Source organism: Mustelus asterias, chromosome 7 (assembly GCF_964213995.1).
Source record: "Mustelus asterias chromosome 7, sMusAst1.hap1.1, whole genome shotgun sequence".
NCBI classification, from domain to species: domain Eukaryota; kingdom Metazoa; phylum Chordata; class Chondrichthyes; order Carcharhiniformes; family Triakidae; genus Mustelus; species Mustelus asterias.
The window spans coordinates 20407019-20434470 of record NC_135807.1 but is presented as its reverse complement, the minus strand read 5'-3'; the positions used below and the strand labels follow the sequence as shown (position 1 = coordinate 20434470).

At 42.3% G+C, this 27452-nt stretch overlaps 1 protein-coding gene across 29 annotated transcripts in view; it reads left to right on the top strand.

Annotated features, from left to right (window-relative positions):
• The window catches only part of LOC144495599 (focal adhesion kinase 1), a 528227-nt gene that overhangs the window by 384442 nt on the left and 116333 nt on the right, over positions 1–27452 (top strand). For 15 of the 29 annotated variants that reach the window (XM_078215781.1, XM_078215777.1, XM_078215774.1 and 12 more), the window contains 3 exons: positions 2418–2515; positions 11619–11703; positions 26902–27002. In XM_078215781.1, the coding sequence (XP_078071907.1) occupies positions 2418–2515; positions 11619–11703; positions 26902–27002 (284 nt within the window). Of the gene's footprint in view, positions 1–2220; positions 2242–2417; positions 2516–11618; positions 11704–26901; positions 27003–27452 lie in introns of all 29 variants that reach the window. The other 14 variants (XM_078215780.1, XM_078215769.1, XM_078215772.1 and 11 more) reach the window with 1 other exon arrangement.

Here is a 27452-nt window from a genome sequence, read left to right as displayed (position 1 = left end):
AGTCTTCAAATATTTTTGAGACGGGATTGGATGAACTCTTGGTGGGTTGGAGGGCAGTGGGTTATCGTGAGTGGGCTGAGTTCGGACTTGGGGTGATTGTTGTTCTCTGTTTAGCGTCATCTTCTTTTCAAATTGTAGACTGCCATGGATCTTCAGCTCTGTTTGTCCTGCGCTGCCCTCACACATTCCACATAAGCCAACTGCATCCAGCCCAATATATCCATGATCCATTTTCTCCCCTGCTTCTGTCTCCTGCATTTGCCTGCACCATCGACCTTCCCTCCCCATAATCATCTCTGTCTCTCATCTGTTTGAATAATCTCCCTTTGATGTTATTCTCTAATTTCCTCTCTTCTCCAGCCATTTCCTCATTAGACTTTCTGTCTGTATAGTACATGTGGAACATCCTCCTTTTGGTGATCAAGCTTCTCTAAATACTTTGTTTTTGACAAATTTAGAAGTTCTACAGTTGAAATAGTTCATTGCCAAAGCTGAAAATAATTTCATGTAACTTTGTGCTATGGTTTTATTTGTAACCATCTCTCTGACTCCTTCACTGTTGCTAAATTATCAGACAGCTTATCCGGCATCCAGTACTGGATGAGCAGAAATTTATTTCAATTAAATAATGCATTGACTAAACAACAACAACTTATATTTTTATAGCACCTTTACTGTAATAAAATGTCCAAACCATTGTTTTCAGTCCCACCTCTAGCTTTGTTGCCACGCTACTGACTCCATCTGCTTCCCTGGCAATTATGGGACTAAACCAGACTGTTTGCAACCGTAGCATGACATTTCACCCTGGCATGACCCTTTGACCACATTTATACCATCATTAAGACTGCCTATGTCCACCAACGTGCCATGATCCGCTTTTGTCCTTGCCTCAGCTCATCTGCTGCAGAAACCCTTATTCATGCGTTTGTTCCTCTAGACTTGACTTTTCCAATGCACTCCTGGTTGGTCTGCCATATTCTATCCTGTGTAAACTTGCGGTCATCCTAAACTCTGCTGACCATGTCCTAGCTTGCACCTGGTTGCATTTCACATCTGTGTCCACTGACCAACAATGACTCCCATTCAAACATCTCGATTTTAAAATTCTCTTTTTTTGCATGTTTTTAAATCGCTAAATGACCTTGCCTCCAACCTTTTAACTGTCCAAAGATATCAGTGCTCAGCTAATTCTAGCCTCTTCAATTATAAATCTGGCATCCCCAATTATAATTACTGCATCATTGGTGGCAGTGCCTTCATTTGCCGATGCCCCATGGATTTCTCCCTGCTGCCCTTCTCCACCTCTCGATCTAATTTTCCTTTTTAAGAAACTCCTTAAAACCCACTTCTTTGTCCAAGGTTTTGGTTATCTTATCTAATATCTCCTTGTGTGACTCTGTTATATTTTGTTTTCTTATGCTCCTGTGAAGTGCCTTGGAATGTTTTATTGCATTAAAGACACTATATAAAGATTGGTAATTGTTATTATTCTCTGTGCTTTTACTATTTTGGTTTATTCCACATAGACTTTTCTCTTGAACATACTATTTGGTCAGTGTACAAGTTCAAAGTTTAATAAAATCTTTATAAATTGATCAAATAACAAGAATCATTTAAATTATGCCACAAACCATTATTTTACCCTGACTGCGCTGTCGGAGGTGCCATCTTTGGGGTGAGATGTTAAACCGAGGCCCCACCTGCTCTCTCATTTGGATGTGGAAGATCCTAGGGCACTATTTTGAAGAAGAGCAGAAGCATATACCCGGTGTCCTGGCCCATGTTCATACCTCGACCAACGTCAAGAAAATAGATTGTATGGTTTTTACCACATTTCTGCATGAGAGATTGCAGTATACAACTATGTTTACTACATTACAACGTTTCAGAAGTACTTAATTGGCTGGAAATTCTTTCGGGCACCCTGAGATTATGAAAAGGGATGTGTAAATGCAGATTCTTTTTTTTGCTCTACCAATTTATAACGAGAGAAAACCACCGTCTTAATTTTTCCATGTATAAAAATTTTTACACTAAATTGTTAGTTTCTTTTGTGTGTTTGTAGCTTTTTGCACAGAAGAACTAATGGTTTAATCCATTGTTCAGCATTCATTGCAATACTATGCTACATAAATTGCTTTGTTCCATACTTATCTACAGAAACTGTAATGTACACTGCTTTTGATTTTCTTCCCCCTACTCCCAATTGCAATGCAGAAAGCTATGGGATAGATGAAGGTAATGAAACTGTTTATTAATTGTTGCCTGATTATTGTGCTTGCTGCCTGTTGGATGAATATAATTGTGCCAACTTGTGTGTCATTTAGTGTGTAACCTTTTCTCACTTTATAAACACGAAAATATAATTTGTCACGAAAGTTGATTTAATAACTAATTTTCTCCACTTTTTACAGCCAGGGATTATGAGATACAGAGGGAAAGAATTGAACTGGGGCGCTGCATTGGAGAGGGGCAGTTCGGTGATGTGCATCAAGGAATTTACATGAGCCCTGTAAGTAATTCAGAAATTAAAGCTTTGTGACAAGGTTAAAGACAATATAGACAGAAAATTGATATAGTTCCAGCAGGAGAGTGGAATCTCATTGGGGAACATCAGGTTCAAATGCCAGTTTGCCTCATGTTCATATGAGTGGTTCACTGGAGCAAGGCTCTTGTGAAAAGGCCCCAAATTGCAGGGCTAAAAAACCTGAAAAATATCTCCTGATGGCTACCATGGAGGCAGTCTATTTGCCAAAATGTGATGCTTACAGCTTAAGGAGTCTGGAGCCAAAAAGAAAGACAATTTGAGTAGAATATCCTTTTAGCATTATTTTCTCATGCCATCTCCGTACCATCTCAAATCCCTGTGCTATCTCCATGTTTCCCCATGCTACTTCATACTTATGTACCACTTCCTTATCCATTCATTCAGTATCCACTATGGATGGACCTCAGGAGTCACGTTGAGATGAAAAAATATAAACTTCTAACAAAAAAGCAAGTTCTTACTCCTTGATACCGAAAAACAAACTCCAATTCCTGAAAATCTATTCAAAGATTCTAAATCATTTTAAGTGGTCAATCCATTATAAAAGCAAACTTCTATTCACTAATGACATCAAGGACTGTGAATTCTTTAATAGCCTATTAAGACTGTCAGCAAAATCTGAACTCAGCCTACAACTAAACTAAGTGACTTTGGAGCATTTGAAACTCAGACACAAATTCATAATGGGCTTAGCTGTATTAGTAACCTTGGAAGATGTCAACAATGAAGTCTATTGTAACTGTAGGAATAGGTGAATTTTATTTTCTAAATTGCATCAGGTGGCCTGTCAATCAATGCACTCCAGCTGTGTGTTTGTTTTTTACTTTAACAGGTGCATCCTCTGTTTTTTTCTTGTTTAAAGGACTAAGGAATTAAGTAACTCCAAATCATGTTAATTAACAAACCTCCTATGCCCTTCAAGAGTGTTTATGTCTCCTCCTTAACATAGTAACTGTCAGAATATAGGTTCAGGCCTTTGGTGCAAACAAAATGGAGCCTGCTTGAACTCAGCACTAATTCCAATGGCTCTGCTTGAGTGTTGGTTCCCCCGCCTGTATGATTCATGCCCTGCTCCCTCCCCTCCACTGACACAAATGGAATCTGCTGGAAATAGGGACACGATTTTAGTATATGGGTTTCGCTTGCCATTTTTTAAAAAAAACTTAAGTCAACCCGACTCCAAGAAAATCAAGCCCTTGTGCCTGACTTTTATTTCAAATGTTGCAAATGTTTTCTTGTAATGATGACAGAAGGCAAAAGGTGAACCATGTTCATTTGCACCACCAAAGCAATACCTTAGACCTTACTAGACCTTTAATTCGTGAAAGCAACAACACCAAATACAGCACCAATCATTTGTTCATTTTGTAATGCTTGATAGGAAATCAGATCAGTTTCTGCTTCAGTAAGGGGATGGCTGAGTTTTAATTGAAAAACATGATCAGAGGTCCAGAAACAGAATTGGGCAAACAAAAGTTTGTTATTGTATTCATATGCTGTTGTGTCCATTGATTGATTAATGCTAGTCTCAAACAAGTTTGTTGTGTCAGTTCCATGGTAAATCAACACACACGTGAAATTTAATTAGTTGGATTCATTAAAAATTACATTTCTGAAAAATTCTGATAGATTTTCCTTCGGCATGGAGTGCGTGCTGGTGAAACTAATAATGCGTGCTGTGTGCATGCCGGAACTCGTGAATCAAACTATTCATCATATGTCCCTCATCTGCCATGCTAATCATGCAACAATTTTAAGAAACACTTTTTGTACCTTTTTAAAACTCTTTCATTGTTTCGATCACTGCATTTGAGAAAAAGAATCTTCAGTGCATAACTTCCATTGATTGAGTAAATATTTTAAAAGTTATACTACCTGAAGCATTGGATTGTGTGAAGATCAGAACACACCTGCAAGTTTCAAGAAATCTCTGGTGATGTTGATTTTTAAAATGAATTGAAATCAAAACTATTGAACATTTTAAATTGTTGTTTTCCCCTTATATTGTTATTTCTGCAGCATCCTGATGAGAAAAGCTTTGTCTCTTTTTTCAGCAATACTCAAATTCTGTACTGTCTACTTATTTTTATGGTATTTGCATACCACATCTTGTTCCCAGGTGAAAGTATGCTTTAGCTACACTCTGATCTGTAAATAGGCTGTGCAAGTGTCTAGGAAACTTGCCCTCAAATTTACCTCCTTTCCACTGGAAAAGTACTTGACCGCAGATTGGAAAACAGCAAATGTGACGCCACTCTTTAAAAAAGGAGGTAGACAAAAGGCGGGTAACGGTAGGCCGGTTAGCTTAACTTCTGTAGTAGGGAAAATGCTTGAGTCTATCATCAAGGAAGAAATAGCAAGACATCTGGATATAAGTTGTCCCATTGGTAAGACACAGCATGGGTTCATGAAGGGCAGGTCATGTTTGACTAATTTGGTAAAATTCTTTGAGAACATTACATGCGCAGTGGACAATGGGGAACCTGTGGATGTGTATATCTGGATTTCCAGAAGGCATTTGACAAGGTGCCGCACCAAAGGCTGCTGCATAAGATAAAGGTGCACGGTGTTACGGGTAATGTATTATCACGGATAGAGAATTGGTTAACTAACAGAAAGCAAAGAGTGGGGTAAATGGGTGTTTTTCTGGTTGGCGATCAGTGACTAGTGGTGTACCTCAGGGATCAGTGTTGGGACTGCAATTGTTTACGATTTACATAGATGACTTGGAGTTGGGGACCAAGTGTAGTGTGTCAAAATTCGCAGATGACAGTCAGATGAGTGGCAGAGCAAAGTGTGCAGAGGATGCTGAAAGTCTGCAAAGGAATATACATAGTCTAAGTGAGTGGGCGAGGATCTGGCAGATGGAGTACAATGTTCGTAAATGTGAGGTCATCCATTTTGGTAGGAATAACAGTAAAATGGACTATTATTTAAATGGTAAAAAATTGCAGCATGCTGCTGTGCAGAGGAACCTGGGTGTCCTTGTGCAGGAATCTCAAGGAGTTGGTTTGCAGGTGCAGCAGGTAATTAAGAAGGCAAATGGAATTTTGTCCTTCATTGCTGGAGGAATGGAGTTTAAAAACAGCGAGGTTATGTTGCAGCTGTATAAGGTGCTGGTGAGGCCACACCTGGAGTACTGTGTACAGTTTTGGTCTCCTTACTTGAGAAAGGATATACTGGCACTGGAGGGGGTGCAGAAGAGATTCACTAGGTAGATTCCGGAGTTGAGAGGGTTGGCTTATGAGGAGAGACTGAGTAGACTGGGGCTATACTCATTGGAATTCAGAAGAATGAGGGGAGATCTTATAGAAACATACAAGATTATGAAGGGAATAGATAAGATAGAAGCAGGGAAGTTGTTTCCACTGGCAGGTGAAACTAGAACGAGGGGGCATAGTCTCAAAATAAGGGGAAGCAGATTTAGGACTGAATTGAGGAGGAACTTCTTCACACAAAGGGTTGTGAATCTGTGGAATTCCTTGCCCAGTGAAGCAGATGAGGCTACCTCATTGAATGTTTTTAAGGCAAGGATAGATAAATGTTTGAACAGTAAAGGAATTAAGGGTTATGGTGAGCGGGCGGGTAAGTGGAGCTGAGTCCACAAAAAGCTCAGCCATGATCTTATTGAATGGCGGAGCAGGTTCGAGGGACCAGATGGCCTACTCCTGTCCTAGTTCTTATGTTCTTAACTTTGATCCAACATCTCCACAATAAAGTTTATTTATTAGTCACAAGTAAGGCTTACATTACCACTGCAACGAAGTTACTGTGAAATTCCCCTAGTCGTCACAATCCGGCGCATGTTCGGGTCAGTGCACCGAACCAGCACGTCTTTCAGACTGTGGGAGGACCGGAGCACCCACACAGACACGGGGAGAATGTGCAAACTCCGCACGGACAGTGGCCCAAGCTGGGAATCGAACCCGGGTCCCTGGCGCTGTGAGGCAGCAGTGCTAACCACCGTGCCACCCACTTTTAACTTATTTTTCATGATCTCAGGATGCACCCAAGTGCTTCAGAACCAGTGAAATACTTTTTAAGTAGTCACAATTATAACATAAGAAAATACAGCAATGGGGTCTTGCAATGAGGTCCTATGGCGAGAAATAAATGACTCTGTAATCTGTTTTGTGGAGCCACGACGACAGTTGACTAAAAGCTTGATCAAAGAGGTATGCTTTAGGGAGATAGGTCTCAAAGGACGCAAGTGAAATGGAGCAGTGGAGAGGCTGAGGGAGGGAATTCCACAACTCTGAGCCTTGGCAACTGATGGCATGGCCGCTACTGATAGAGTGATTAAAATCAGAGATGTTCAGGAGGTCGGAATTGGAGGAGCACAGATATTTTGGATGGTTATAGGTCTGGAGAAGATTGCAGAGCTAGGGAAGGGCATGGCCATGGAGGGATTTGAAACAGGATGAGAATTTAAAATCAAGGTGTTGCTTAACTTGGGGCCAGTGTAGGTGAATGAGCATAGGGGTGATAGCTGAATGTAACTTGTTAAAACTTACAAAGACAGGCAGCAGAGATTTGGATGACCACAAGTTTTTACAGAGGTTAGGACATGGAAGATTGACCACTTGGAACAGCCATGTCGAAAGGTAACAAAGTAGAGGAAGGGACTATGATGTCATTTGATGATTTTATCTTATTGATGTTTGGGATGTGGAGACACCACTGGGTAGGACAGAATTTATTGCCAATCCCTAGTTACCTTTGGGAACATTACAGATGACAGTTAAGACATCGCAGTGAATCTCGAGTCAGACTGGGTAAGGATTGCAGATTCCTTCCGTAAAGGATATCAGCAAACAGAATATTAGTGACAACTCGGTAGATTCATGATCACTGTTTTATTCCTGATTTATCTTATTAATTGAATTTAAATTCCACAGCTGCTTTGGTGGATTCTGAAGTCATGTCTCTGGGTCACAAGTCCAGGCCTCTGAATTACTTCTCCAGTCCACAATCACCTTGCTACCGTTACTAGCCAGGTCAATATTGATGCAGCTTAGGTGGGGCATCTGATAAGTATAACCAAATGGAGAGGCTTCAGTAAAGGGCAAGTTGTTGTTTTCACCTGTGAACAAGTGGTCAAGTTTCAACCTCTGGCAATATGATAGTGAATGAAAGCTAACGTGCAAAAACAGTATCAGAGCTTCTCTCCTTGTCTCTTTGAGTTCTGGGAACCTGTTTAAATCTGCCTGCTCTTTTGTGAAGACCTAAAATGATTGTAGTTGTACTATAAGATCTGTTAAATATTTGTTTCTTCTTATAGCCAGAGCTGGGTAAGAAATTCATAATTGCTAGTCTCGTTTAGAAAATAACAAGGTGTCATTTTCATAACTGAGCCAGTCAGCAAGTCTGGGTACATTTGAAAATCATGTTCGACTTCTTAAAACAAAATTTGCACCATGTGTAATAAAGCAGATTGAGGTGCCGAGTGACTTTTAAAGATCTCATGTACTTTGCTTAATTTACAGATTCAAGACTAAATTGCTTCAGAGGCTTGCATTTAGCTAGTGTTATAGGACAGCTCTGAACTGTTGAAGTGTTTTGCATACAATGAAATACTTTCTGGTGCAGTGAGTTTATTTTTTTGTAGGCAAAAGTTGCCGCAACGTTGAGTGCAGCAAAACCCCACAAAGCGCAATAACAAGAATGACATTAATCTATTGTGTTAATTGAAAGAAAATTATTGTCAGAACCCCAGGAGAATTTCCTGTTTAATTTTTAGTAATGCCATGGGCACTAAAGCATGCATGCGATCTGGGTTTAATGTCTTCGCCGAAAGATGGCATCTTCGTTGATGTTTGCATTCTTAGCACCTCACTGAAGTGTTAACCTCGATTATGTTCTCAAATCCTGGAATAGATCTTGAAACAAGAATTTTCTGACTCTTTGGAAGATTGTACCAAGTGAGTCAAGGTTTACAGGATCTTGACATAAAGAACACATAGAACATTACAGCGCAGGACAGGCCCTTTGGCCCTCGATGTTGCACCGACCAGTGAAACCAATCTAAAGCCCATCTAACCTATACTATTCCAATATCATCCATATGCTTATCCAATGACCATTTAAATGCCCTTAATGTTGGCGAGTCCACTACTGCTGCAGGCAGGGCATTCCACGCCCTTACCACTCTGAGTGAAGAACCTACCTCTGACATCTGTCCTATATCTATCACCCCTCAATTTAAAGCTATGTTCCCTCGTGCTAGCTATCACCATCCGAGGAAAAAGGCTCTCACTATCCACCCTATCTAATCCTCTGATGATCTTGTATGCCTTTATTAAGTCACCTCTTAACCTTCTTCTCTCTAATGAAAACAACCTCAAGTCCCTCAGCCTTTCCTCATAAGAGCTTCCCACCATACCAGGCAACATCCTGGTAAATCTCCTCTGCACCCTTTCCAATGCATCTACATCCTTCCTATAATGCGGTGACCAGAACTGTACGCAATACTCCAAGTGCGGCCACACCAGAGTTTTGTACAGCTGCAACATGACCTCCTGGCTCCGAAACTCAATCCCTCTACCAATAAAAGCTAACACTCCGTACGCCTTGTTAACAACCCTATCAACCTGGGTGCCAATTTTCAGGGATCTCTGCACATGGACACCGAGATCTCTCTGTTCATCCACACTACCAAGTATCTTACCATTAGCCCAGTACTCTGTAATCCTGTTACTCCTTCCAAAGTGAATCACCTCTCACTTTTCCGCATTGAACTCCATTTGTCACCTCTCAGCCCAGCACTGCAGCTTATCTATGTCCCTCTGTAACTTGCAACAACCTTCCGCACTGTCTACAACTCCACCGACTTTAGTGTCATCTGCAAATTTACGAACCCATCCTTCTATGCCCTCATCCTGGTCATTTCTAAAAATGACAAACAGCAGTGGCCCCAAAACAGATCCTTGCGGTACACCACTAGTAACTGAACTCCAGGATGAACATTTCCCATCAACTACCACCCTCTGTCTTCTTACAGCTAGCCAATTCCTGATCCAAACCGCTAAATCACCCTCAATCCCATGCCTTTATATCTTCTGCAATGGCTTACCGTGGTGAACCTTATCAAACGCTTTACTGAAATCCATATACACCACATCAACTGCTTTACCCTCATCCACCTCTTTGGTCACCTTCTCAAAGAACTCAATAAGGTTTGTGAGGCACGACCTACCCTTCACAAAACTGCGTTGACTATCCCTAATCAAATTATTCCTTTCTAGATGATTATAAATCCTATCTCTTATAATCCTTTCCAAAACTTTGCCCACAACAGAAGTAAGGCTCACTGGTCTATAATTACCAGGGTTGTCTCTACTTCCCTTCTTGAACAAGGGGACAACATTTGCTATCCTCCAGTCTTCTGGCACTATTCCTATAGACAATGACAACCTAAAGATCAAAGCCAAAGGCTCTGCAATCTCCTCCCTAGCCTCCCAGAAAATCCTGGGATAAATCCCATCCGGCCCAGGGGACTTATCTATTTTCACACTTTCCAGAATTGCTAACACCTCCTCCTTATTAACCTCAATCCCATCTAGTCCAGTAGCCTGTATCTCAGTATTCTTCTCGACAACATTGTCTTTTTCCTGCGTGAATACTGACAAAAAATATTCATTTAGCGCCTCTCCTATCTCTTCAGGCTCCACGCACAACTTCCCACTACTGTCCTTGACTGGCCCTAATCTTACCCTAGTCATTCTTTTATTCCTGACATACCTATAGAAGGCTTTAGGGTTTTCCTTGATCCTACTTGCCAAAGACTTCTCATGTCCCCTCCTGGCTCTTCTTAACTCTCTCTTTAGGTCCTTCCTGGCTAACTTGTAACTCTCAAGCGCCCTAACTGAGCCTTCACGTCTCATCTTTACATAAGTCTCCTTCTTCCTCTTCACAAGAGATTAAACTTGTTTAGTAAACCACAGTTCCCTCACTCGACCATTTCCTCCCTGCCTGACAGGTACATACTTACCAAGGACACCCAGTAGCTGTTCCTTGAACAAGCTCCACATTTCAATTGTGTCATCCCCTGCAGTTTCCTTCCCCAACCTATGCATCCTAAATCTCACCTAATCGCATCATAATTTCCTTTCCCCCAGCTATAACTCTTGCCCTTCGGTATATACCTATTCCTTTCCATCGCTAAAGTAAACGTAACCGAATTGTGGTCACTATCACCAAAGTGCTCCCCTACCTCCAGATCCAACACCTGGTCTGGTTCATTACCCAGTACCAAATCCAATGTGGCCTCGCCTTTTGTTGGCCTATCTACATACTGTGTCAGGAAACCCTCCTGCACACATTGGACAAAAACTGACCCATCTAAAGTACTCGGGCACCTTATTTGTCCTGTTTTGTTTAGTTAGTTGGTACTGATGTTTTATAACACTTCCCCTCGCAGCCAACAGGGATAAAGCATCTTTGGGGCATATGAGTGGTGCACAGACTGTACATAATGCAGCACAAACATTATATGATCTGGAAACAGAACTTCTGATGAAAGGTCACAACCTGAAATGTTAACTCTGTTTCTCTCTCTAAAGACCCTGCCAGACCCACTGAGTACATCTGGAATTTTCTATACTATATAATCTATTCTCAGCTAAATTTTTATACATTCAACACACACTGTCCTATATCTGCCCTGTCAAAGGGACTTCAGGGACATCAATCAATCGAAAAGGCTATAACCCTCACTTCTTAGAATGGCATCAACAGAGTTTGTGCTCTGACAAAACTCTGGCCTGCTCAATGAATTTCCATATACATTGCTTAAAAATGTTTGTGAATATACTGTAGTAATTTAGAAAAACACAGGGCTGGTCCTTTATCGAATTTGTAGCAAATTGGGTCTTAACTGAAGAGTATTTCTGCCTATTGAAATGTTTAATTAAATTTCTTGTCATTTATAAGTGGTTTATCCATAAATTGTCTGTTTTTCTGGATCATGATTATTAATTTAAATGGTATAATATTTCTATGTTTAGTTCAAACTACTTAAGTGAACATTGATAATTATATATTTTTTTTTCCTTGCTTATTTATTCAGGAAAACCCTGCAATGGCAGTTGCTATCAAGACATGCAAAAACTCCACTTCAGATAGTGTACGAGAGAAGTTCCTACAGGAAGCCTGTAAGTTTATGCAATGTGTTTTTATTCTGTAATAAATGTAGCAGTTCAAACAACTGCTGTGTAAGTGGGATGAGAACAGATGGTTAGATATGAAGAGGTAGCACAGCAAAGGTGCTGTGGGGAAGATAATCACCTCGTATTCTGGAATTTCATTGATTCCTTGAGTGATTTCTGTCCTAAATATTTAATTGTATTTCAGCAACACATTTTGGCTAATTTGGTTCGTGATGTAACAGACTAATGTGGGTCACTGTAATATGTACATTGAAAATCCAGTGTAAAGACTGACGTGAAGGTACAGTTATAAGCTTATAATGATCACAAGTTTAAATACATAAAAGCAACATTTTATTTGTCTGTTGGATGTTGCCCTTGAGAAGGTAATAGTGAGTTACATTTTGAACTGCTGTAGACCCTGTGGTGTATGAGGACCCAGATGCTTTTAGATGCGGGGGACAGAATTCACCATCTGAGGCTAACTGAGGTAGATAAAGAGAGTATCATATTGAAAGAAAAACAGTGCTGTGAAAATTAGCGGTAGTGATTTGGAAACGTTTAGGAACCTGCAAAGGATGACTCAAAGACAAAAAAGAGGGACAATTAGGATATGAACGTGAACTGGCAAGAAATATGGAAATAGACAGTAAGCTTCTACAAGTATAAAAAAAAGAAAGAAGTGGTTAAAGTAAACGCTGGCCCCTTAGAAGATGAGACTGGTTAATAATGGGAAACAAGGAAATGGCAGAGGCTTGGAACAAATATTTTGTATCTATTTTCACAGTACAAGACCTGAGATATATCTCAATAATAAGAGAAAATAATGGGGCAAAAGGGAGGGAGGAATTTAAAACAGTCACTATCATTAGAGAATGAGCGCTGAGAAAACTAACAGGTCTAACAGCTAACAAGTCCCCTGACAGCCAACATCTTGGGTCTTCAAAAGAAATAAGACCATAAGAAATTGGAGCAGAATTAGGCCACTCGGCCATCAAGTCTGCTCTGCCATTCAATCATGGTTGATATTTTTCTCATCCCCATTCTCCTGTCTTTTCCCCATAACCCCTGACCCCCCTTATTAATCAAGAACCTATCCATCTCTGTTTAAAAGACACTCAATGACCTTCACAGCCTTCTGCGGCAGAGATCCACAGATTCACCACTCACTGGCTGAAGAAATTCCTCCTCATCTCTCTTTTAAAGGATCGTCCCTTTAGCCTGAGGTTGTGCTCTTTGATTCTAGTTTTTCCTATTAGTGGAAACATCCTCTCCACGTCCACTCTATCCAGGCCTAGCAGTATCCTGTAAGTTTCAATAAGATCCCCCCTCATCCTTCTGAACTCCAACGAGTACAGACCCAGAGTGCTCAACAGTTCCTCGTACAAGCTGTTCATTCCAGGCATCAATCTTGTGAACCTTCTCTGGACCCTTTCCAAGGCCAGCACATCCTTCCTTAGATATGGGGCCCCAAAACGGCTCACAATATTCCAAATGGGGTCGGACCAGAGCCTTATACAGCCTCAGACATACATCCCTGCTCTTGTATGCTAGCCCACTCGACATGAATGCTGACACTGCATTTGCCTTCCTAACTGCTGACTGAACCTGCGCTTTAATCTTAAGAGAATCTTGAACAATGACTTACAAATCCCTTTGTGCTTCTGATTTTCTAAGCATTTCCCCATTTAGAACACAGTCTATGCCTCCATTCCTCCTTCCGAAGTGCATAACCTCACACTTTTCCACATTGTCTTCCATCTGCCACTTCTTTGCCTGGTCTCCTAACCTGTCCAAGTCCTCCTGCTGCCCCCCTGCTTCCTCAATATTAAAAATGATTGCGGAGAAAGCCAGTGAATTGGTTTTAATCTTCCAAAATTCCCTAGATTCTGGATAGGTCCCAGCTGCCTGGAAAACTGCAAATGTAACATTTCTATTCAACAAAGAAGGGAGACAGAAAGCAGGACATTGGTCATTTAGTCTAACTCAATGGAATAATGCTAGAATCAATTTGTAAGGAAGCAAAGGAACTTGGTTTTGTGAAAGGGGAATTGTGTTGACAAATTTATTAGAATTCGTTGAGGGTGTAACAAGATAAAGGGGAATAAGTACATGACGTATATTTGGATTTCCAGAAGGTATTCAATTCGTGGTGGATAACAAATGCTAGACTTGCCAGTGATGCCCACATCAATTTTTGAAAAGGTTACTACACAAGATAAGAGTTCATGGTGTTGGTGCAATACATTAGTTACAGGATTGGCTCACAAGAAAAAGAGTCAGGATAGATGGGTAATTTTCAGGTTGGCAAACTGTAAATATCCACAGGAATTGGTGCTGAGGCCTCAACTATTTACAATCTATGTTAATGATTTGGCAAAGACTGGCATCTGTGATGGTGGGACCTTTAGATCGTCACTCGGCACTTATAGTTGAATGTGGTTGCAAGCTCTTCAGCCTTGATGTTTAGATTGATGTGCTTTGCTGCCCTGTTATTGAGGGCGGAGATGTTCATGGCGCCACCGCCTCCTGCTTGCCATCTAATTTTTCATGGCCATTCATCATTGGGTGCAGCAAGGCTTTGATCTTAGCCTTTGATTCAATTGCCAAAAATTGCCAAGGCTTTTACTGACCGCTGATGATAAATTAGCTTTACTGTCCTGTTACTTCCCCATAACCCTTTAAAAGGTTGCAAGTTGTACACCTGCAGTTAGAATTATGCTACTTTTGTCAAACCTACACCACAATTGTCATAAGACACTAAAGGTGAGATCTTAATGTTTCAAATTTTCTCAACTTATTTTTTGAGGGGGAAGTGCCAGAAGATTTCTAAAACCTTATTCTCAACTAATGGCTGTTTTATTATCATAGAATTATAGAATCCCTACAGCACAGAAGAAGGCCATTCGGCCCATTGAGTCTGTACCGACCACATCCCACCCAGACTCTATTCCCGTAACCCCACACATTTACCCTGCTAATCGCCCTGACATTTTAGCATGGCCAATCAACCTAACCCACACATCTTTGGTGTTTGGGAGGAAATTGGAGCACCCAGCATTTGGAATACTGCGTCCAGTTCTGGTCGCCACACTACCAGAAGGACGTGGAGGCTTTGGAGAGAGTACAGAGGAGGTTTACCAGGATGTTGCCTGGTATGGAGGGGCTTAGTTATGAGGAGAGATTGGGTAAACTGGGGTTGTTCTCCCTGGAAAGACGGAGGATGAGGGGAGACTTAATAGAGGTGTATAAAATTATGAAAGGCATAGATAGGGTGAACGGTGGGAAGCTTTTTCCCAGGTCGGAGGTGACATTCACGAGGGGTCATGGGTTCAAGGTGAAGAGGGGGAGGTTTAACACAGATATCAGAAGGACATATTTTACACAGAGGGTGGTGGGGGCCTGGAATGCGCTGCCAGGCAAGGTGGTGGAGGCGGACACACTGGGAACGTTTAAGACTTATCTAGATAGCCACATGAACGGAGTGGGAATGGAGGGATACAAAAGAATGGTCTAGTTTGGACCAGGGAGCGGCACGGGCTTGGAGGGCCGAAGGGCCTGTTCCTGTGCTGTATTGTTCTTTGTTCATTCTTTGTTCTTTGAAACCCACGCAGACACTGGGAGAAAGTGCAAACTCAACACAGACAGTGACCCGAGGCCAGAATTGAACCTGGGTTCGTGGCGCTGTGAGGCAGCAGTGCTAACCACTGTGCCACTGTACCACCCAAAATATATTTGCAAAATAGAGGTGAGCAAGCAACCCTGTACTTGCTCATTATTCTAGATATCCCGCTGGATAATATGCCAATTTAGATGGGCTCTACTGCTTTGATGTTGCCATGTCCTATCATTTTAAATTTGTGATGGATGTGATGGACCCATTTAAGGCTGGAGATTGTTGGGAGTCATTCTTGCTGTCCCAAGGGGTTTGTGAGTTTATCCAATGAAAATCTCAGCTTCTTGGTCTCCAAACTTCAATCAGCATCCTCTGACCAGGTTGGCTCATCAGCCAAGTTGACGTGTTGTAACTGGCCTTAGTGCTTCAGAGATAGGGAGGGGAAGATTTATGTCCCTGATTGCTGTCCAACCCCTGTTTGTTTATTTGTTTGTATGTTGGTTGAGGATGGGATCTGTTTGGGCTATGATTCCTCATTTGGTTGAATAGCCTACTGACACTCTCTCATGGGTAATGAGCATTTGGATGAGATAATGCAGTGTTACTAAAGTTGTAACTTTATCTTGGCAAGGAATTACTAAGCAGAAATTGGGATGGGGAAGTCAGTTTAAAAAACATGATCGTACTTTTTCATAAATGATGCTGACTATAGTCACAAGATCTTTCCATTACATTCTTCGCTTTGTTAACAATGCAGTAATCTACCTATATTTACTATTCTGTTCAACCTTTCTGGTATAGGGTCACACCATTTCAACTTTCACTCTGCAGAGTAGATTCGTTTCTCGATGGAGTTCATTCCATTATCTTCTAATGCAACAGATTTTCAGCCACTAGGTACACATACCCACAATAATATTCACAGCAAAGGATCAATATTGTTACGGTACTGGTCAGAGGACAGGAGTTCAATAAAGTGAAACTGAATTCAATAAATCTGATGCTTTGTGGGTGTATAACCCACAAGGGTGGCACGGTGGTTAGCACTGCTATCTCACGGTGCCAGGGCCCGAGGTTCAATTCTGGCCCCGGGATTGTCCCTGTGTCTCTGTGGGTTTCCTCCGAGTGCTCCAGTTTCCTCCCACGTTTCAAAGATGTGCAGGTTAGGTGATTTGGCCATGGTAAATTGCCCCTTAGTGTTAGGGGGATTAGCAGGTTAAATACGTGAGGTTATGGGGATAGGGCCTGGATGGGATTGTTGTTGGTGCAGGCTCAATAGGCTGAATGGCCTCCTTCCACACTGTATGATTCTATGATATATGCCCTGTTTGCTGTTTATGAGCAGATCTTCTACTCACCTGATGAAGGAGCAGCGCTCCGAAAGCTAGTGGCGTTTGCTACCAAATAAACCTGTTGGACTTTAACCTGGTGTTGTTAGACTCCTTACTGTGTTTACCCCAGTCCAACGCCGGCATCTCCACATCATGATTCTATGATAACCAGGACAATAACAGAGAAAGCCCCCAGGTTGCGCTGAGAATGCTATTTATTTATGAACTGCTTCAAGGATGGGAATCTGTCACGCCTGCCCTATAATGTGATTCTAAGTTAATTTGTGTGACCGTCGCTTGATGCTTTCAGAGCAAATTGGAGTGGGCAAAAATGCTGCCTTGTTAGAAGAATATGCATTTCAAAAATACTTTTTTTTATAATTTAAAGTAGATCAGTCCTCAATTGCTTGCGTTATTTCTGCAGACCACGTACAACACACCTTTTTCAGAGCAATGGTCTATGCTTTGGTCGGATTTTTTGAGATGCATCAATCTTGATCAAAGATTAAGTGACAGGCTCTGGCTCCCAAGGATGCATATTACCCTGGGAATTGTTTTAGCTGTTGACAGGTCATTCACAGTGTGTCCAGAACTTGCTATTAGGAAGCCTTTCAAATCCCGTAATATTGCAGTACTGCAAACTAGTCATGGTGCCTTTAAGGTAAAAAAAATTAATTTGCCTTTTTTGTATAATGCACCAGAACATTCTATGTATGAGTGGTTAAGTAGTGTGGGAATTGTTCAAACTGGTTGTTGATTGGGTGTAGTAAGCACGCACGGAAGTGATGCAGGGACCAGTAACACAAGTTTGTATCTGAAACAAAAAATACAAACTTTGCAGTTCTAATGAGCATAAATTGCAAGAACAACATCTTGTATGCACTTTTTTTGAGATAAGGTCGATTAGGAAACAGTTTGACCTACATGAAATACTGGCTTGGTGAACAAGCCAGCATGTAGATTGCAAATAATCTGGGCAGGTAGGTGGAAAATGTTCAAAGCCTGATTACTCCAACATCCAATTTCTCCCTGACTCCTGTTCTACCAGAGGCTATGACGCTCTCTCACATTTCAACCGGCAGTACCTTTGACCTGCTGGCAATCCTCCTTCAGTCCAATTTGGTCTGATCTTAAGTCCCACCTATTGTTTCTCAACTACTTATGTTACAGCACCTTGCTGAGAAGTATATAGCCTTCAACCTATTCCATATTGTCCCCACGTACATGCATAAGCTCAGCCTTGGAAAAGTAATCGTTATTGGATATCTCAAACTATGTTTGAATCAACTAAATATGACCAGATGGAAAATTCCTGTCATTGGCAATTATTATTTCCTCCAACTCACTATTGGGAAAGCTATAGGCGATTAATGTTTTTTAAATTTATTTATCTATCTGGGACTTCCTGCCTGAATTTGTTCATGACATTTCTTATGGCATGTTACCTCATTGAGCTACTTGACAGAAGAGTTCTCGTCAAAATTTGAACGGCTGTGTTGAAAACTGCGATTACTTCTTTTATGAAGAGAGGGATGGTTTGTTACAGTGAAAGGTTTGAAATAACACTTGACTCAGCTGCCTAACTCTCTCTTATTTTCACTAACGCGATGTTGAAACTAGCACTGGTGGAGAAACTGTCAAAGTTGGGATTTTAAGCCAGCACTGAGCATAGTGAAAGCATTATTCAAAAGCTGGGCAGGCAAACTGCTGTGCAGCAAGTCTGCCCTTTAGCAAGACTGTTGAAAATGTTGTGGCTCCTTTTTAACTATGAGGCTGCTTTTGATGTCTTTATAGCAAAGATGTGGTAAGAGAAAAGAATTAGGCAATCTTATAAGGCTTGCTTTTTCCTTCTCTTTAGTGATGTGTTTATTTGACTGGGAGCAGCCCCATGCTTCTAGTTTCTAAACAAAAACTGCCTTCAACTAAGTTGAAGTCCATAAAATATACAGACGGAAATATCTTGTGGCGAGCCTAAAATTATAATGGAGAACACAGCCCTTCATGTACTGATGCCAGATATTATTCTGAGCCTCAGAAATCCACGATGAATTATATCTAAGAAGGTAATTTTTTCCATGTGAAGCTTTTGCAGAACTCATTTCTATATAAGTGAAGTTTTGATCAGCGTGGAATGGGGAGGGTTGAGATCAATCTTCATTTTACGTGGGTGTCAGTGGCAAGGCCTGCATTTATTACCTATCCCTAGTTCTCTTGTATGGGGTTAGTTAGCTCAGTTGGCTGGACGGCTGGTTTGTGATGCAGGGTGACGGCAACACCATGGATTCAATGTCCGTACTGGCTGAGATTATTCGTGAAGGCCTGCCTTCTGAACCTTGCCCTCCCCTGAGCTGTGGTGACCCTCAGGTTAAAATCACCACTAGCCTATGGTCATCTGGGACTATGGCAACTTTACTTATTTTTAGTTGTCCTGAGAAAGTGCTGGTGGGTTGTCTTCCTGAACCGCTGTGCAGTAATTTGACAGAACTGGATGGCTTGTGAGGCCACTTCAGCAGTTAAGAGTCAAGCCATGAATGAACCAGTTGGGTTTTTACAACAATCCAACAGCTTCATTGTCCTGCTCAGGAATAAAGAAAGAAAGACTTTTGTGTGGGCAGTGCAATTCTCAGCCTTGGGCACCCAAAGGTGCTTTGCAACCAAGTAAATACTCTTGAAATATACTCATTACTGCAAAGTAGCGTGTATCGCAGATAATGTCTCATCCAAAAGACAGCAGCAGGATTTTATGATGTGGAGAACCATTGGCTGCTGGTGGAATCTTCTGATGCCATCATAGCACATTACAGCACAGTACAGGCCCTTTGGCCCTCGATGTTGCGCCGACCAGTGAAACCCATCTAAAGCCCCTCTAATCTACACTATTCCAATATCATCCATATGTTTATCCAATAACCATTTGAATGCTCTTAATGTTGACTATGGTCATGGTTAAGAGCTTTTTCATAGCTCCCCCACCCTTGCCTTGGGGGAAGTTGACTTCAGCGGGACTGTAAAATCCCACTGACAGGAAAAGCTGGAAAATCCTGCTCTGCACCTCCAACAGTAATGGCCTGAGATGTCACCGAGAATGCGTGTTCAAATTCCTGGGATGGGATTTGATCCTACTACTTTCTAACTCACTTCCTCTGTTAATGTTATAACATCATACCCTTTCTTGGTCATTTTTGCTTGGAGTTCAATACTTGACAATACTTCATCCATTATTGTATATACAACAGAAGACCGGCCCCTTGATTCCATATCCTATATTTCTCTTTGCAATTTTACACTGCCCTCCTTCTGATCTGTTTTTTCTCTGATTTTTTTCCTACGCTTCTTATCGCTTGTGTCTTTTCTTAATCTCATTTTAGTTTTTTCTCTCCATGAGAACTTTGTTGTTGCTGTTAGATCTTCTTGGTGAAGCATTAAACCATGATGGATCAATAGGGCCCATAAAGCTACTTAAAAGTGTGTTCTGGAACATTCTTTCAAAAACTGATCGGTTGGTAATTTCTTGTGGCATACTGTTGCTGTGCTTTGCAGTGTACTGATTGGCTGCCATTTTTGCCTGCCTAAGTAACTCCATTTCAAAAACTGTGATCTGCAAGGGGATCTCCTTGAGATGTGATAGAATGCTGTATAATTGCACATTCTTTTTGTACAAAGCAGAGTTTTAGATTTACATACATTGTCGTCACATACGGCTATCATTAGTACTGTTTAAAGAATATAATATTTCATATCCTATTGCAAATAACCTCCCCAGACTTCCCTTGTTGCCACCCCTTTGTTAATTGCATTTCAATTGTCATAGAGGTTTACAGCATGGAAACGGGCCCTTTGGCCCAACTTGTCTATGCCACCCAGTTTTTACCATTAAGCTAGGCCCAATTGCCTGCGTTTGGCCCATATCCCTCCATAACCATCTGACCCATATAACTGTCTAAACACTTTTTACAAGTCAAAATTGTACCCGCCTCTACTATTACCTCTGGCAGCTCGTTCCAGACACTCACCACCCTTGTGTGAAAAAATTGCCCCTCTGGACCCTTTTGTATCTCTCCCCTCTCACCTTAAGCCTATGCCCTCCAGTTTTAGATATCCCTACTTTGAGAAAATACGTTGACTATCTACCTTATCTATGCACCTCATTATTTTATAGACCTCTATCAGATCATCCCTAAGCCTCCTACGTTCAAGGGAAAAAAGATCCCAATCTAACCAGCCTCTCCTTATAAGAACAAAGAACAATACAGCACAGGAACAGGCCCTTCGGCCCTCCAAGCCCATGCCGCTCCCTGGTCCAAACTAGACCATTCTTTTGTATCCCTCCATTCCCACTCCGTTCATGTGGCTATCTAGATAAGTCTTAAACGTTCCCAGTGTGTCCGCCTCCACCACCTTGCCTGGCAGCGCATTCCAGGCCCCCACCACCCTCTGTGTAAAATATGTCCTTCTGATATCTGTGTTAAACCTCCCCCCCCTTCACCTTGAACCTATGACCCCTCGTGAATGTCACCTCCGACCTGGGAAAAAGCTTCCCACCGTTCACCCTATCTATGCCTTTCATAATTTTATACACCTCTATTAGGTCACCTCTCATCCTCCGTCTTTCCAGTGAGAACAACCCCAGTTTACCCAATCTCTCCTCATAACTAAGCCCTTCCATACCAGGCAACATCCTGGTAAACCTCCTCTGCACTCTCTCTAAAGCCTCCACGTCCTTCTGGTAGTGTGGCGACCAGAACTGGGCGCAGTATTCCAAATGCGGCCGAACCAATGTTCTATACAATTGCAACATCAGACCCCAACTTTTATACTCTATGCCCCGTCCTATAAAGGCAAGCATGCCATATGCCTTATTCACTACCTTCTCCACCTGTGACGTCACCTTCAAGGATCTGTGGACTTGCACACCCAGGTCCCTCTGCGTATCTACACCCTTTATGGTTCAGCCATTTATCGTATAGCTCCCCCCTACGTTAGTTCTACCAAAATGCATCACTTCGCATTTATCTGGATTGAACTCCATCTGCCATTTCTTTGCCCAAATTTCCAGCCTATCTATATCCTTCAGTGGCCACTGACAATGTTCCTCACTATCTGCAAGTCCAGCCATTTTTGTGTCGTCCGCAAACTTACTGATCACCCCAGTTACACCTTCTTCCAGATCGTTTATATAAATCACAAACAGCAGAGGTCCCAATACAGAGCCCTGCGGAACACCACTAGTCACAGGCATCCAGCCGGAAAAAGACCCTTCCACTACCACCCTCTGTCTTCTGTGACCAAGCCAGTTCCCCACCCATCGAGCCACCTCCCCCTTTATCCCATGAGATCCAACCTTTTGCACCAACCTACCATGAGGGACTTTGTCAAACGCTTTACTAAAGTCCATATAGACGACATCCACGGCCCTTCCCTCGTCAACCATTCTAGTCACTTCTTCAAAAAACTCCACCAGGTTAGTGAGACATGACCTCCCTCCCACAAAACCATGCGGACTATCGTTAATGAGTTTATTCCTTTCTAAATGCGCATACATCCTATCTCTAAGAATCCTCTCCAACAACTTCCCTACCACGGACGTCAAGCTCACTGGCCTATAATTTCCCGGGTTATCCTTCCTACCCTTCTTAAATAACGAGACCACATTAGCTATCCTCCAATCCTCTGGGACCTCACCTGTGTCCAGTGACGAGACAAAGATTTGCGTCAGAGGCCCAGCGATTTCATCTCTCGTCTTCCTGAGCAGCCTTGGATAGATTCCATCAGGCCCTGGGGATTTGTCAGTCTTTATACTCCCTAAAAAACCTAACACTTCCTCCCTTGTAATGGAGATTTTCTCTAACGGGTCAACACTCCCCTCCGAGACACTCCCAATCAACACATCCCTCTCCTTTGTGGGCGGCACGGTAGCACAGTGGTTAGCACTGCTGCTTCACAGCTCCAGGGTCCCGGGTTCGATTCCCGGCTCGGGTCACTGTCTGTGTGGAGTTTGCACATTCTCCTCATGTCTGCGTGGGTTTCCTCCGGGTGCTCCGGTTTCCTCCCACAGTCCAAAGATGTGCGGGTTAGGTTGATTGGCCAGGTTAAAAATTGCCCCTTAGAGTCCTGGGATGCGTAGGTTAGAGGGATTAGTGGGTAGATTAGCGGGTAGGGCCTGGGTGGGATTGTGGTCGGTGCAGACTCGATGGGCCGAATGGCCTCCTTCTGCACTGTAGGGTTTCTATGATTCTATGATTTGTGAATACCGACGCAAAGTATTCATTTAGGATCTCCCCTACTTCTTTGAGCTCCAAGCATAATTCCCCACTTTTGTCCCTGAGAGGTCCGATTTTTTCCCTGACAACGCTTTTGTTCCTAACGTATGAATAAAATGCCTTGGGATTCTCCTTAATCCTGTCTGCCAAGGACATTTCGTGACCCCTTTTTGCCCTTCTAATTCCTCGTTTGAGTTCTTTCCTACTTTCTTTGTATTCCTCCAGAGCTCCCTCCGTTTCTAGCTGCCTGGTCCTAACGTACGCCTCTCTTTTCTTTTGGACCAATCCCTCAATTTCCCTGGTTATCCACGGTTCTTGAATCCTACCCTTCCTATCCTTTTTTACAGGCACATGCCTATCCTGCAGCCCTAACAACTGTTCCTTAAAAGACTCCCACACGCCAGATGTGGATTTACCCTCAAACAGCCTCTCCCAATCAACAGCTGCCAATTTCTGCCTAATCCCACTAAAGTTAGCCTTCCCCCAATCCAACACCTTACCCTTGGGACACCACTCATCCTTTTCCATCACTATCCTAAGGCAAACAGAATTGTGGTCACTATTTGCCACATGTTCCCCTACCGAAACTTTGAAGACCCTGACGGGGCTCATTCCCCAGTACTAGGCCCAGTTTAGCCCCCTCTCTAGTCGGGCTATCTACATATTGTTCCAAAGAACCTTCCTGTATGCATTTTACAAATTCCTCCCCATTCAGACTCCCAGCCCTACGCGATTTCCAGTCTATACCAGGGAAATTGAAGTCTCCCACTACAACAACCCTATTTTTCCTGCACCTATCCTTTATCTTCTGACATATCCGTTCTTCCACTTCCCTTGGGCTGTTGGGGGGGCCTGTAGTATACCCCCAACATAGTGACTGCGCCCTTCCTGTTTCTGAGCTCCACCCACAGTGACTCGTTACACGACCCCTCTGAATTGTCCTCCCTCTGCACCACTGTAATATGCTCTCTCACTAATACTGCTACTCCCCCACCTCTTTTGGCCCCTCCTCTGTCTTGCCTAAAACACTTGTACCCCGGAATATTCAGTTGCCAGTCCTGTCCCTCTTTCAACCAAGTCTCTGTCACCGCAATCACATCCAAATTCCTCGTAACCATTAAGGCCCTAAGTTCGTCTATCTTACCTGCTACGCTCCTTGCATTGAAGTAGATGCACTCCAGACCTCCAGGCCCAGTGAGGTCATCCTCCCCCAGAGTGCTCTTCTTCCTTGCCAGCCTTGTCCTGGCCCCAAGCTTGTCCCCAGCCTCTACACTTGTAGACATAATTTTTTGATCCCCACCCCCCTGCCATATTAGTTTAAACCCACCCGAACTGCACTAGCAAAACTCCCAGCCAGGATATTCGTGCCCTTCCAATTTAGTTGTAACCCGTCCTTCTCATACAGGTGCCCTCCTCTCTTGAAAACTTCCCAGTGATCCAGGAATATGAAGCCCTCCCTCCTGGACCAGTCTATTAGCCAAGCGTTCAATTGTACTATCTCCCTATTCCTAGCCTCACTAGCCCTAGGCATAGGGAGCAGCCCAGAGATTGCCACCCTGGAGGCCCTACTTTTTAGCCTATTTCCCAACTCCCTGAATTGCTCTCGTAGGATCCCCCTGCTCTTCCTATCTACGTCATTTGCACCAATGTGTACAATGACATCCGTTTCTTTATCCTCCCCTTTTAATATGCCTCCTACCCGCTCAGAGACATCCAGTACCCCAGCACCAGGTAGGCAGACTACCATCCTGGAGTCCTGTTCGCACCCACAGAATCGCCTGTCCGTGCCTCTAACCGACTCGTCCCCCACCACTATTGCTCTCCTAATTCCTCTCTTTCCTTTCCGGGCCACAGAGCCTGACTGTGTGCCAGTGACCTGGTCACTGTGGCTTACCCCTGGAGAGTCGTCATCCTCCACACTATCCAAAACAATATACTTGTTTTGGAGGGGGACAACCACAGGTGACCCCACCACTAATTTCTCACTCAAACCATAACTCAAACCATCAAGTCCTGGTAGCATCCTTGTAAATCTTTTCTGCACTCTTTCTAGTTTAATAATATTATTTCAGTAATAGGGTGACCAGAACTGTACACAGTATTCCAAGTGTGGCCTTACCAATGTCTTGTACAACTTCAACAAGACGTCCCAACTCCTGTATTCAATGTCCTGACCAATGAAACCAAGCATGCTGAATGCCTTCTTCACCACTCTGTCCACCTGTGACTCCACTTTCAAGGAGCTATGAACCTGCACCTCGAGGACCCTTTATTCTGTAACTCTCCCCAACGCCCGACCATTAACTGAGTAAGTCCTGCCCTGGTTCGATCTACCAAAATGCATCACCTCACATTTATCTAAATTAAACTCCACCTGCCATTCATCAGCCCATCTGCAAACTTACTAACCATGCCCCCTAAATTGTCATCCAAATCATTAATATAAGCGATAAATAACAGTGGACCCAGCTCTGATCCCTGAGGCACACCACTGGCCACAGGCCTCCAGTTTGAAAAACAAACTTCTACAATCACCCCCTGTCTTCTGTCATCAAGCCAATTTTGTATCCAATTGGCTACCTCACCCTGGATCCCGTGAGATTTAATCTCATGTAACAGCCTTCCATGTGGCGCCCTGTCAAAGGCCTTGCTAAAGTACATATAGAAAATGTGTTTCATTGTTTGCAGATGAGGACAAATTGTATGCAGATGAGGACATTAATTGGGGTTTCACTCTAGATACTTATTGAAACTGATGTAGTTGAGTTAGAAGAGGTATGCTTGTAATATTTCACTCTAAATAAATGTAAGACTGAGTAAAGATTGGCTCCAGTACCATACTTCACTACTTGGCTTACTCCTAGAAGGGGAAATGTATTGCCCAAGTGGCCCAGTTTCACTGTCCCTTTTGGGAGATGCTGCACTTCTTCTATTTGACGTGTAAACCTGTGTTTGGCCACTCCATGACACTAGGTAGTCGTGGTATTATTGTCCGATATTTTGAGCATGGTTACATCAACATTTGTAATTTTATGGTTATTGAATCAGATTTTGCATCATCGTTCCAAGGCACTAGCTTGATAGATGCATTTATATGATGGTAGGAATGGTGTCACTTCACAGGAATTTTGTTTTGACTTTGTATTTCAGCTGTTAACAGTTATTTACAAAAGAAATGCATCGTTCTGGTTTGACCATCAAATACATTCTTCTTGGTTTGGCCAACTTTTTGTCTTGAAGGTTAAACAGTTAACTGATGGTTCAAATTAATTACACTGGCTTTAGTGTTTCATTGTGATTTGCATTTAGTAATTATTCTCCAGTTTTGACATTTGATGCAATGCCTTTGGCTAAGTTTTGAACACTGATTAGCATAGAATACCAACTTTGGGTGATTTGAATGGTGTTTTTTTTCCTGTATTTTCTTTGGGAAACAGTCAAGTTTCAGGTACATTTTTTTCTGGTGGCTCAGCTGAATATTGATATCGATAATGACAAGAAATGTGTTGGGCCAAGCTAGTATTCTACCATTACAGAGAGGGGTATTTGATAGAGATTTATTATAGAACATAGAACAGTACAGCACAGAACAGGCCCTTCGGCCCACGATGTTGTGCCGAGCTTTATCTGAAACCAAGATCAAGCTATCCCACTCCCTATCATCCTGGTGTAGACTTGTTGACCAGTATGCACTGGTTAACCTTCAGTATATTCTTTCTCCATGAAAAGGCTGCAGATGCTCCATCAGTTGAATCTTTCAAGTCAGGGATTGATTGATTTTTGTTAGGTGAGGATTTCCAGGAACATATTGGAAAGGCAGATAAATAGAATCGGAATACAGATCATTCCCAAACTAATTGATTGACTGAACTAATTCAAGGGGCTGAATAGCCTGCTCCTGACTCTGTGTTCTAGCCATAGTTTTGGCCTTCCTCTTTGATTCAGTTAACAAAACATGTCTTCACTAAAATTAACACATTCTTTTTTATTTTCTTAGTGACGATGCGACAGTTTGACCACCCTCATATAGTGAAGTTGATTGGTGTAATTACAGAAAATCCGGTCTGGATAATAATGGAGCTGTGTACCTTCGGAGAGGTATGATTGTATGTGCTGACGAATGCAATCAGGAACATTTGAATACAATTAAAGAGTCTGGTGTTTTTTTTAAACATGAATTCATTCAGAATGACATGGGGTTAGTTCAGGATTGCCAGCACACATTTATTTATGAAAAGGACAAAGGCTAGTCTGACAAACTTAAAGTTCCTGGAGAATTAATGAAAGATATTCCATGGATACGTACATAAATTATCAAAGGATATTTAATAAGGTGCTACAAAGGTGACTTATTGACATTGCATACGGTTTTAAATAATCCAAATATTTATCTACCACTGCTTCTGGTAGTGTATTCCATGTTCGAACCACCTCCTGTTTATAAAAAATAATAGCCTGTCCCTTTGTTATTTTGACGGTGATCTTAACTTTTTGCTCTTTATTTAGTGAAATGTGTCCAACTTGTCAATGCATCTGGTGCGTTGGTGC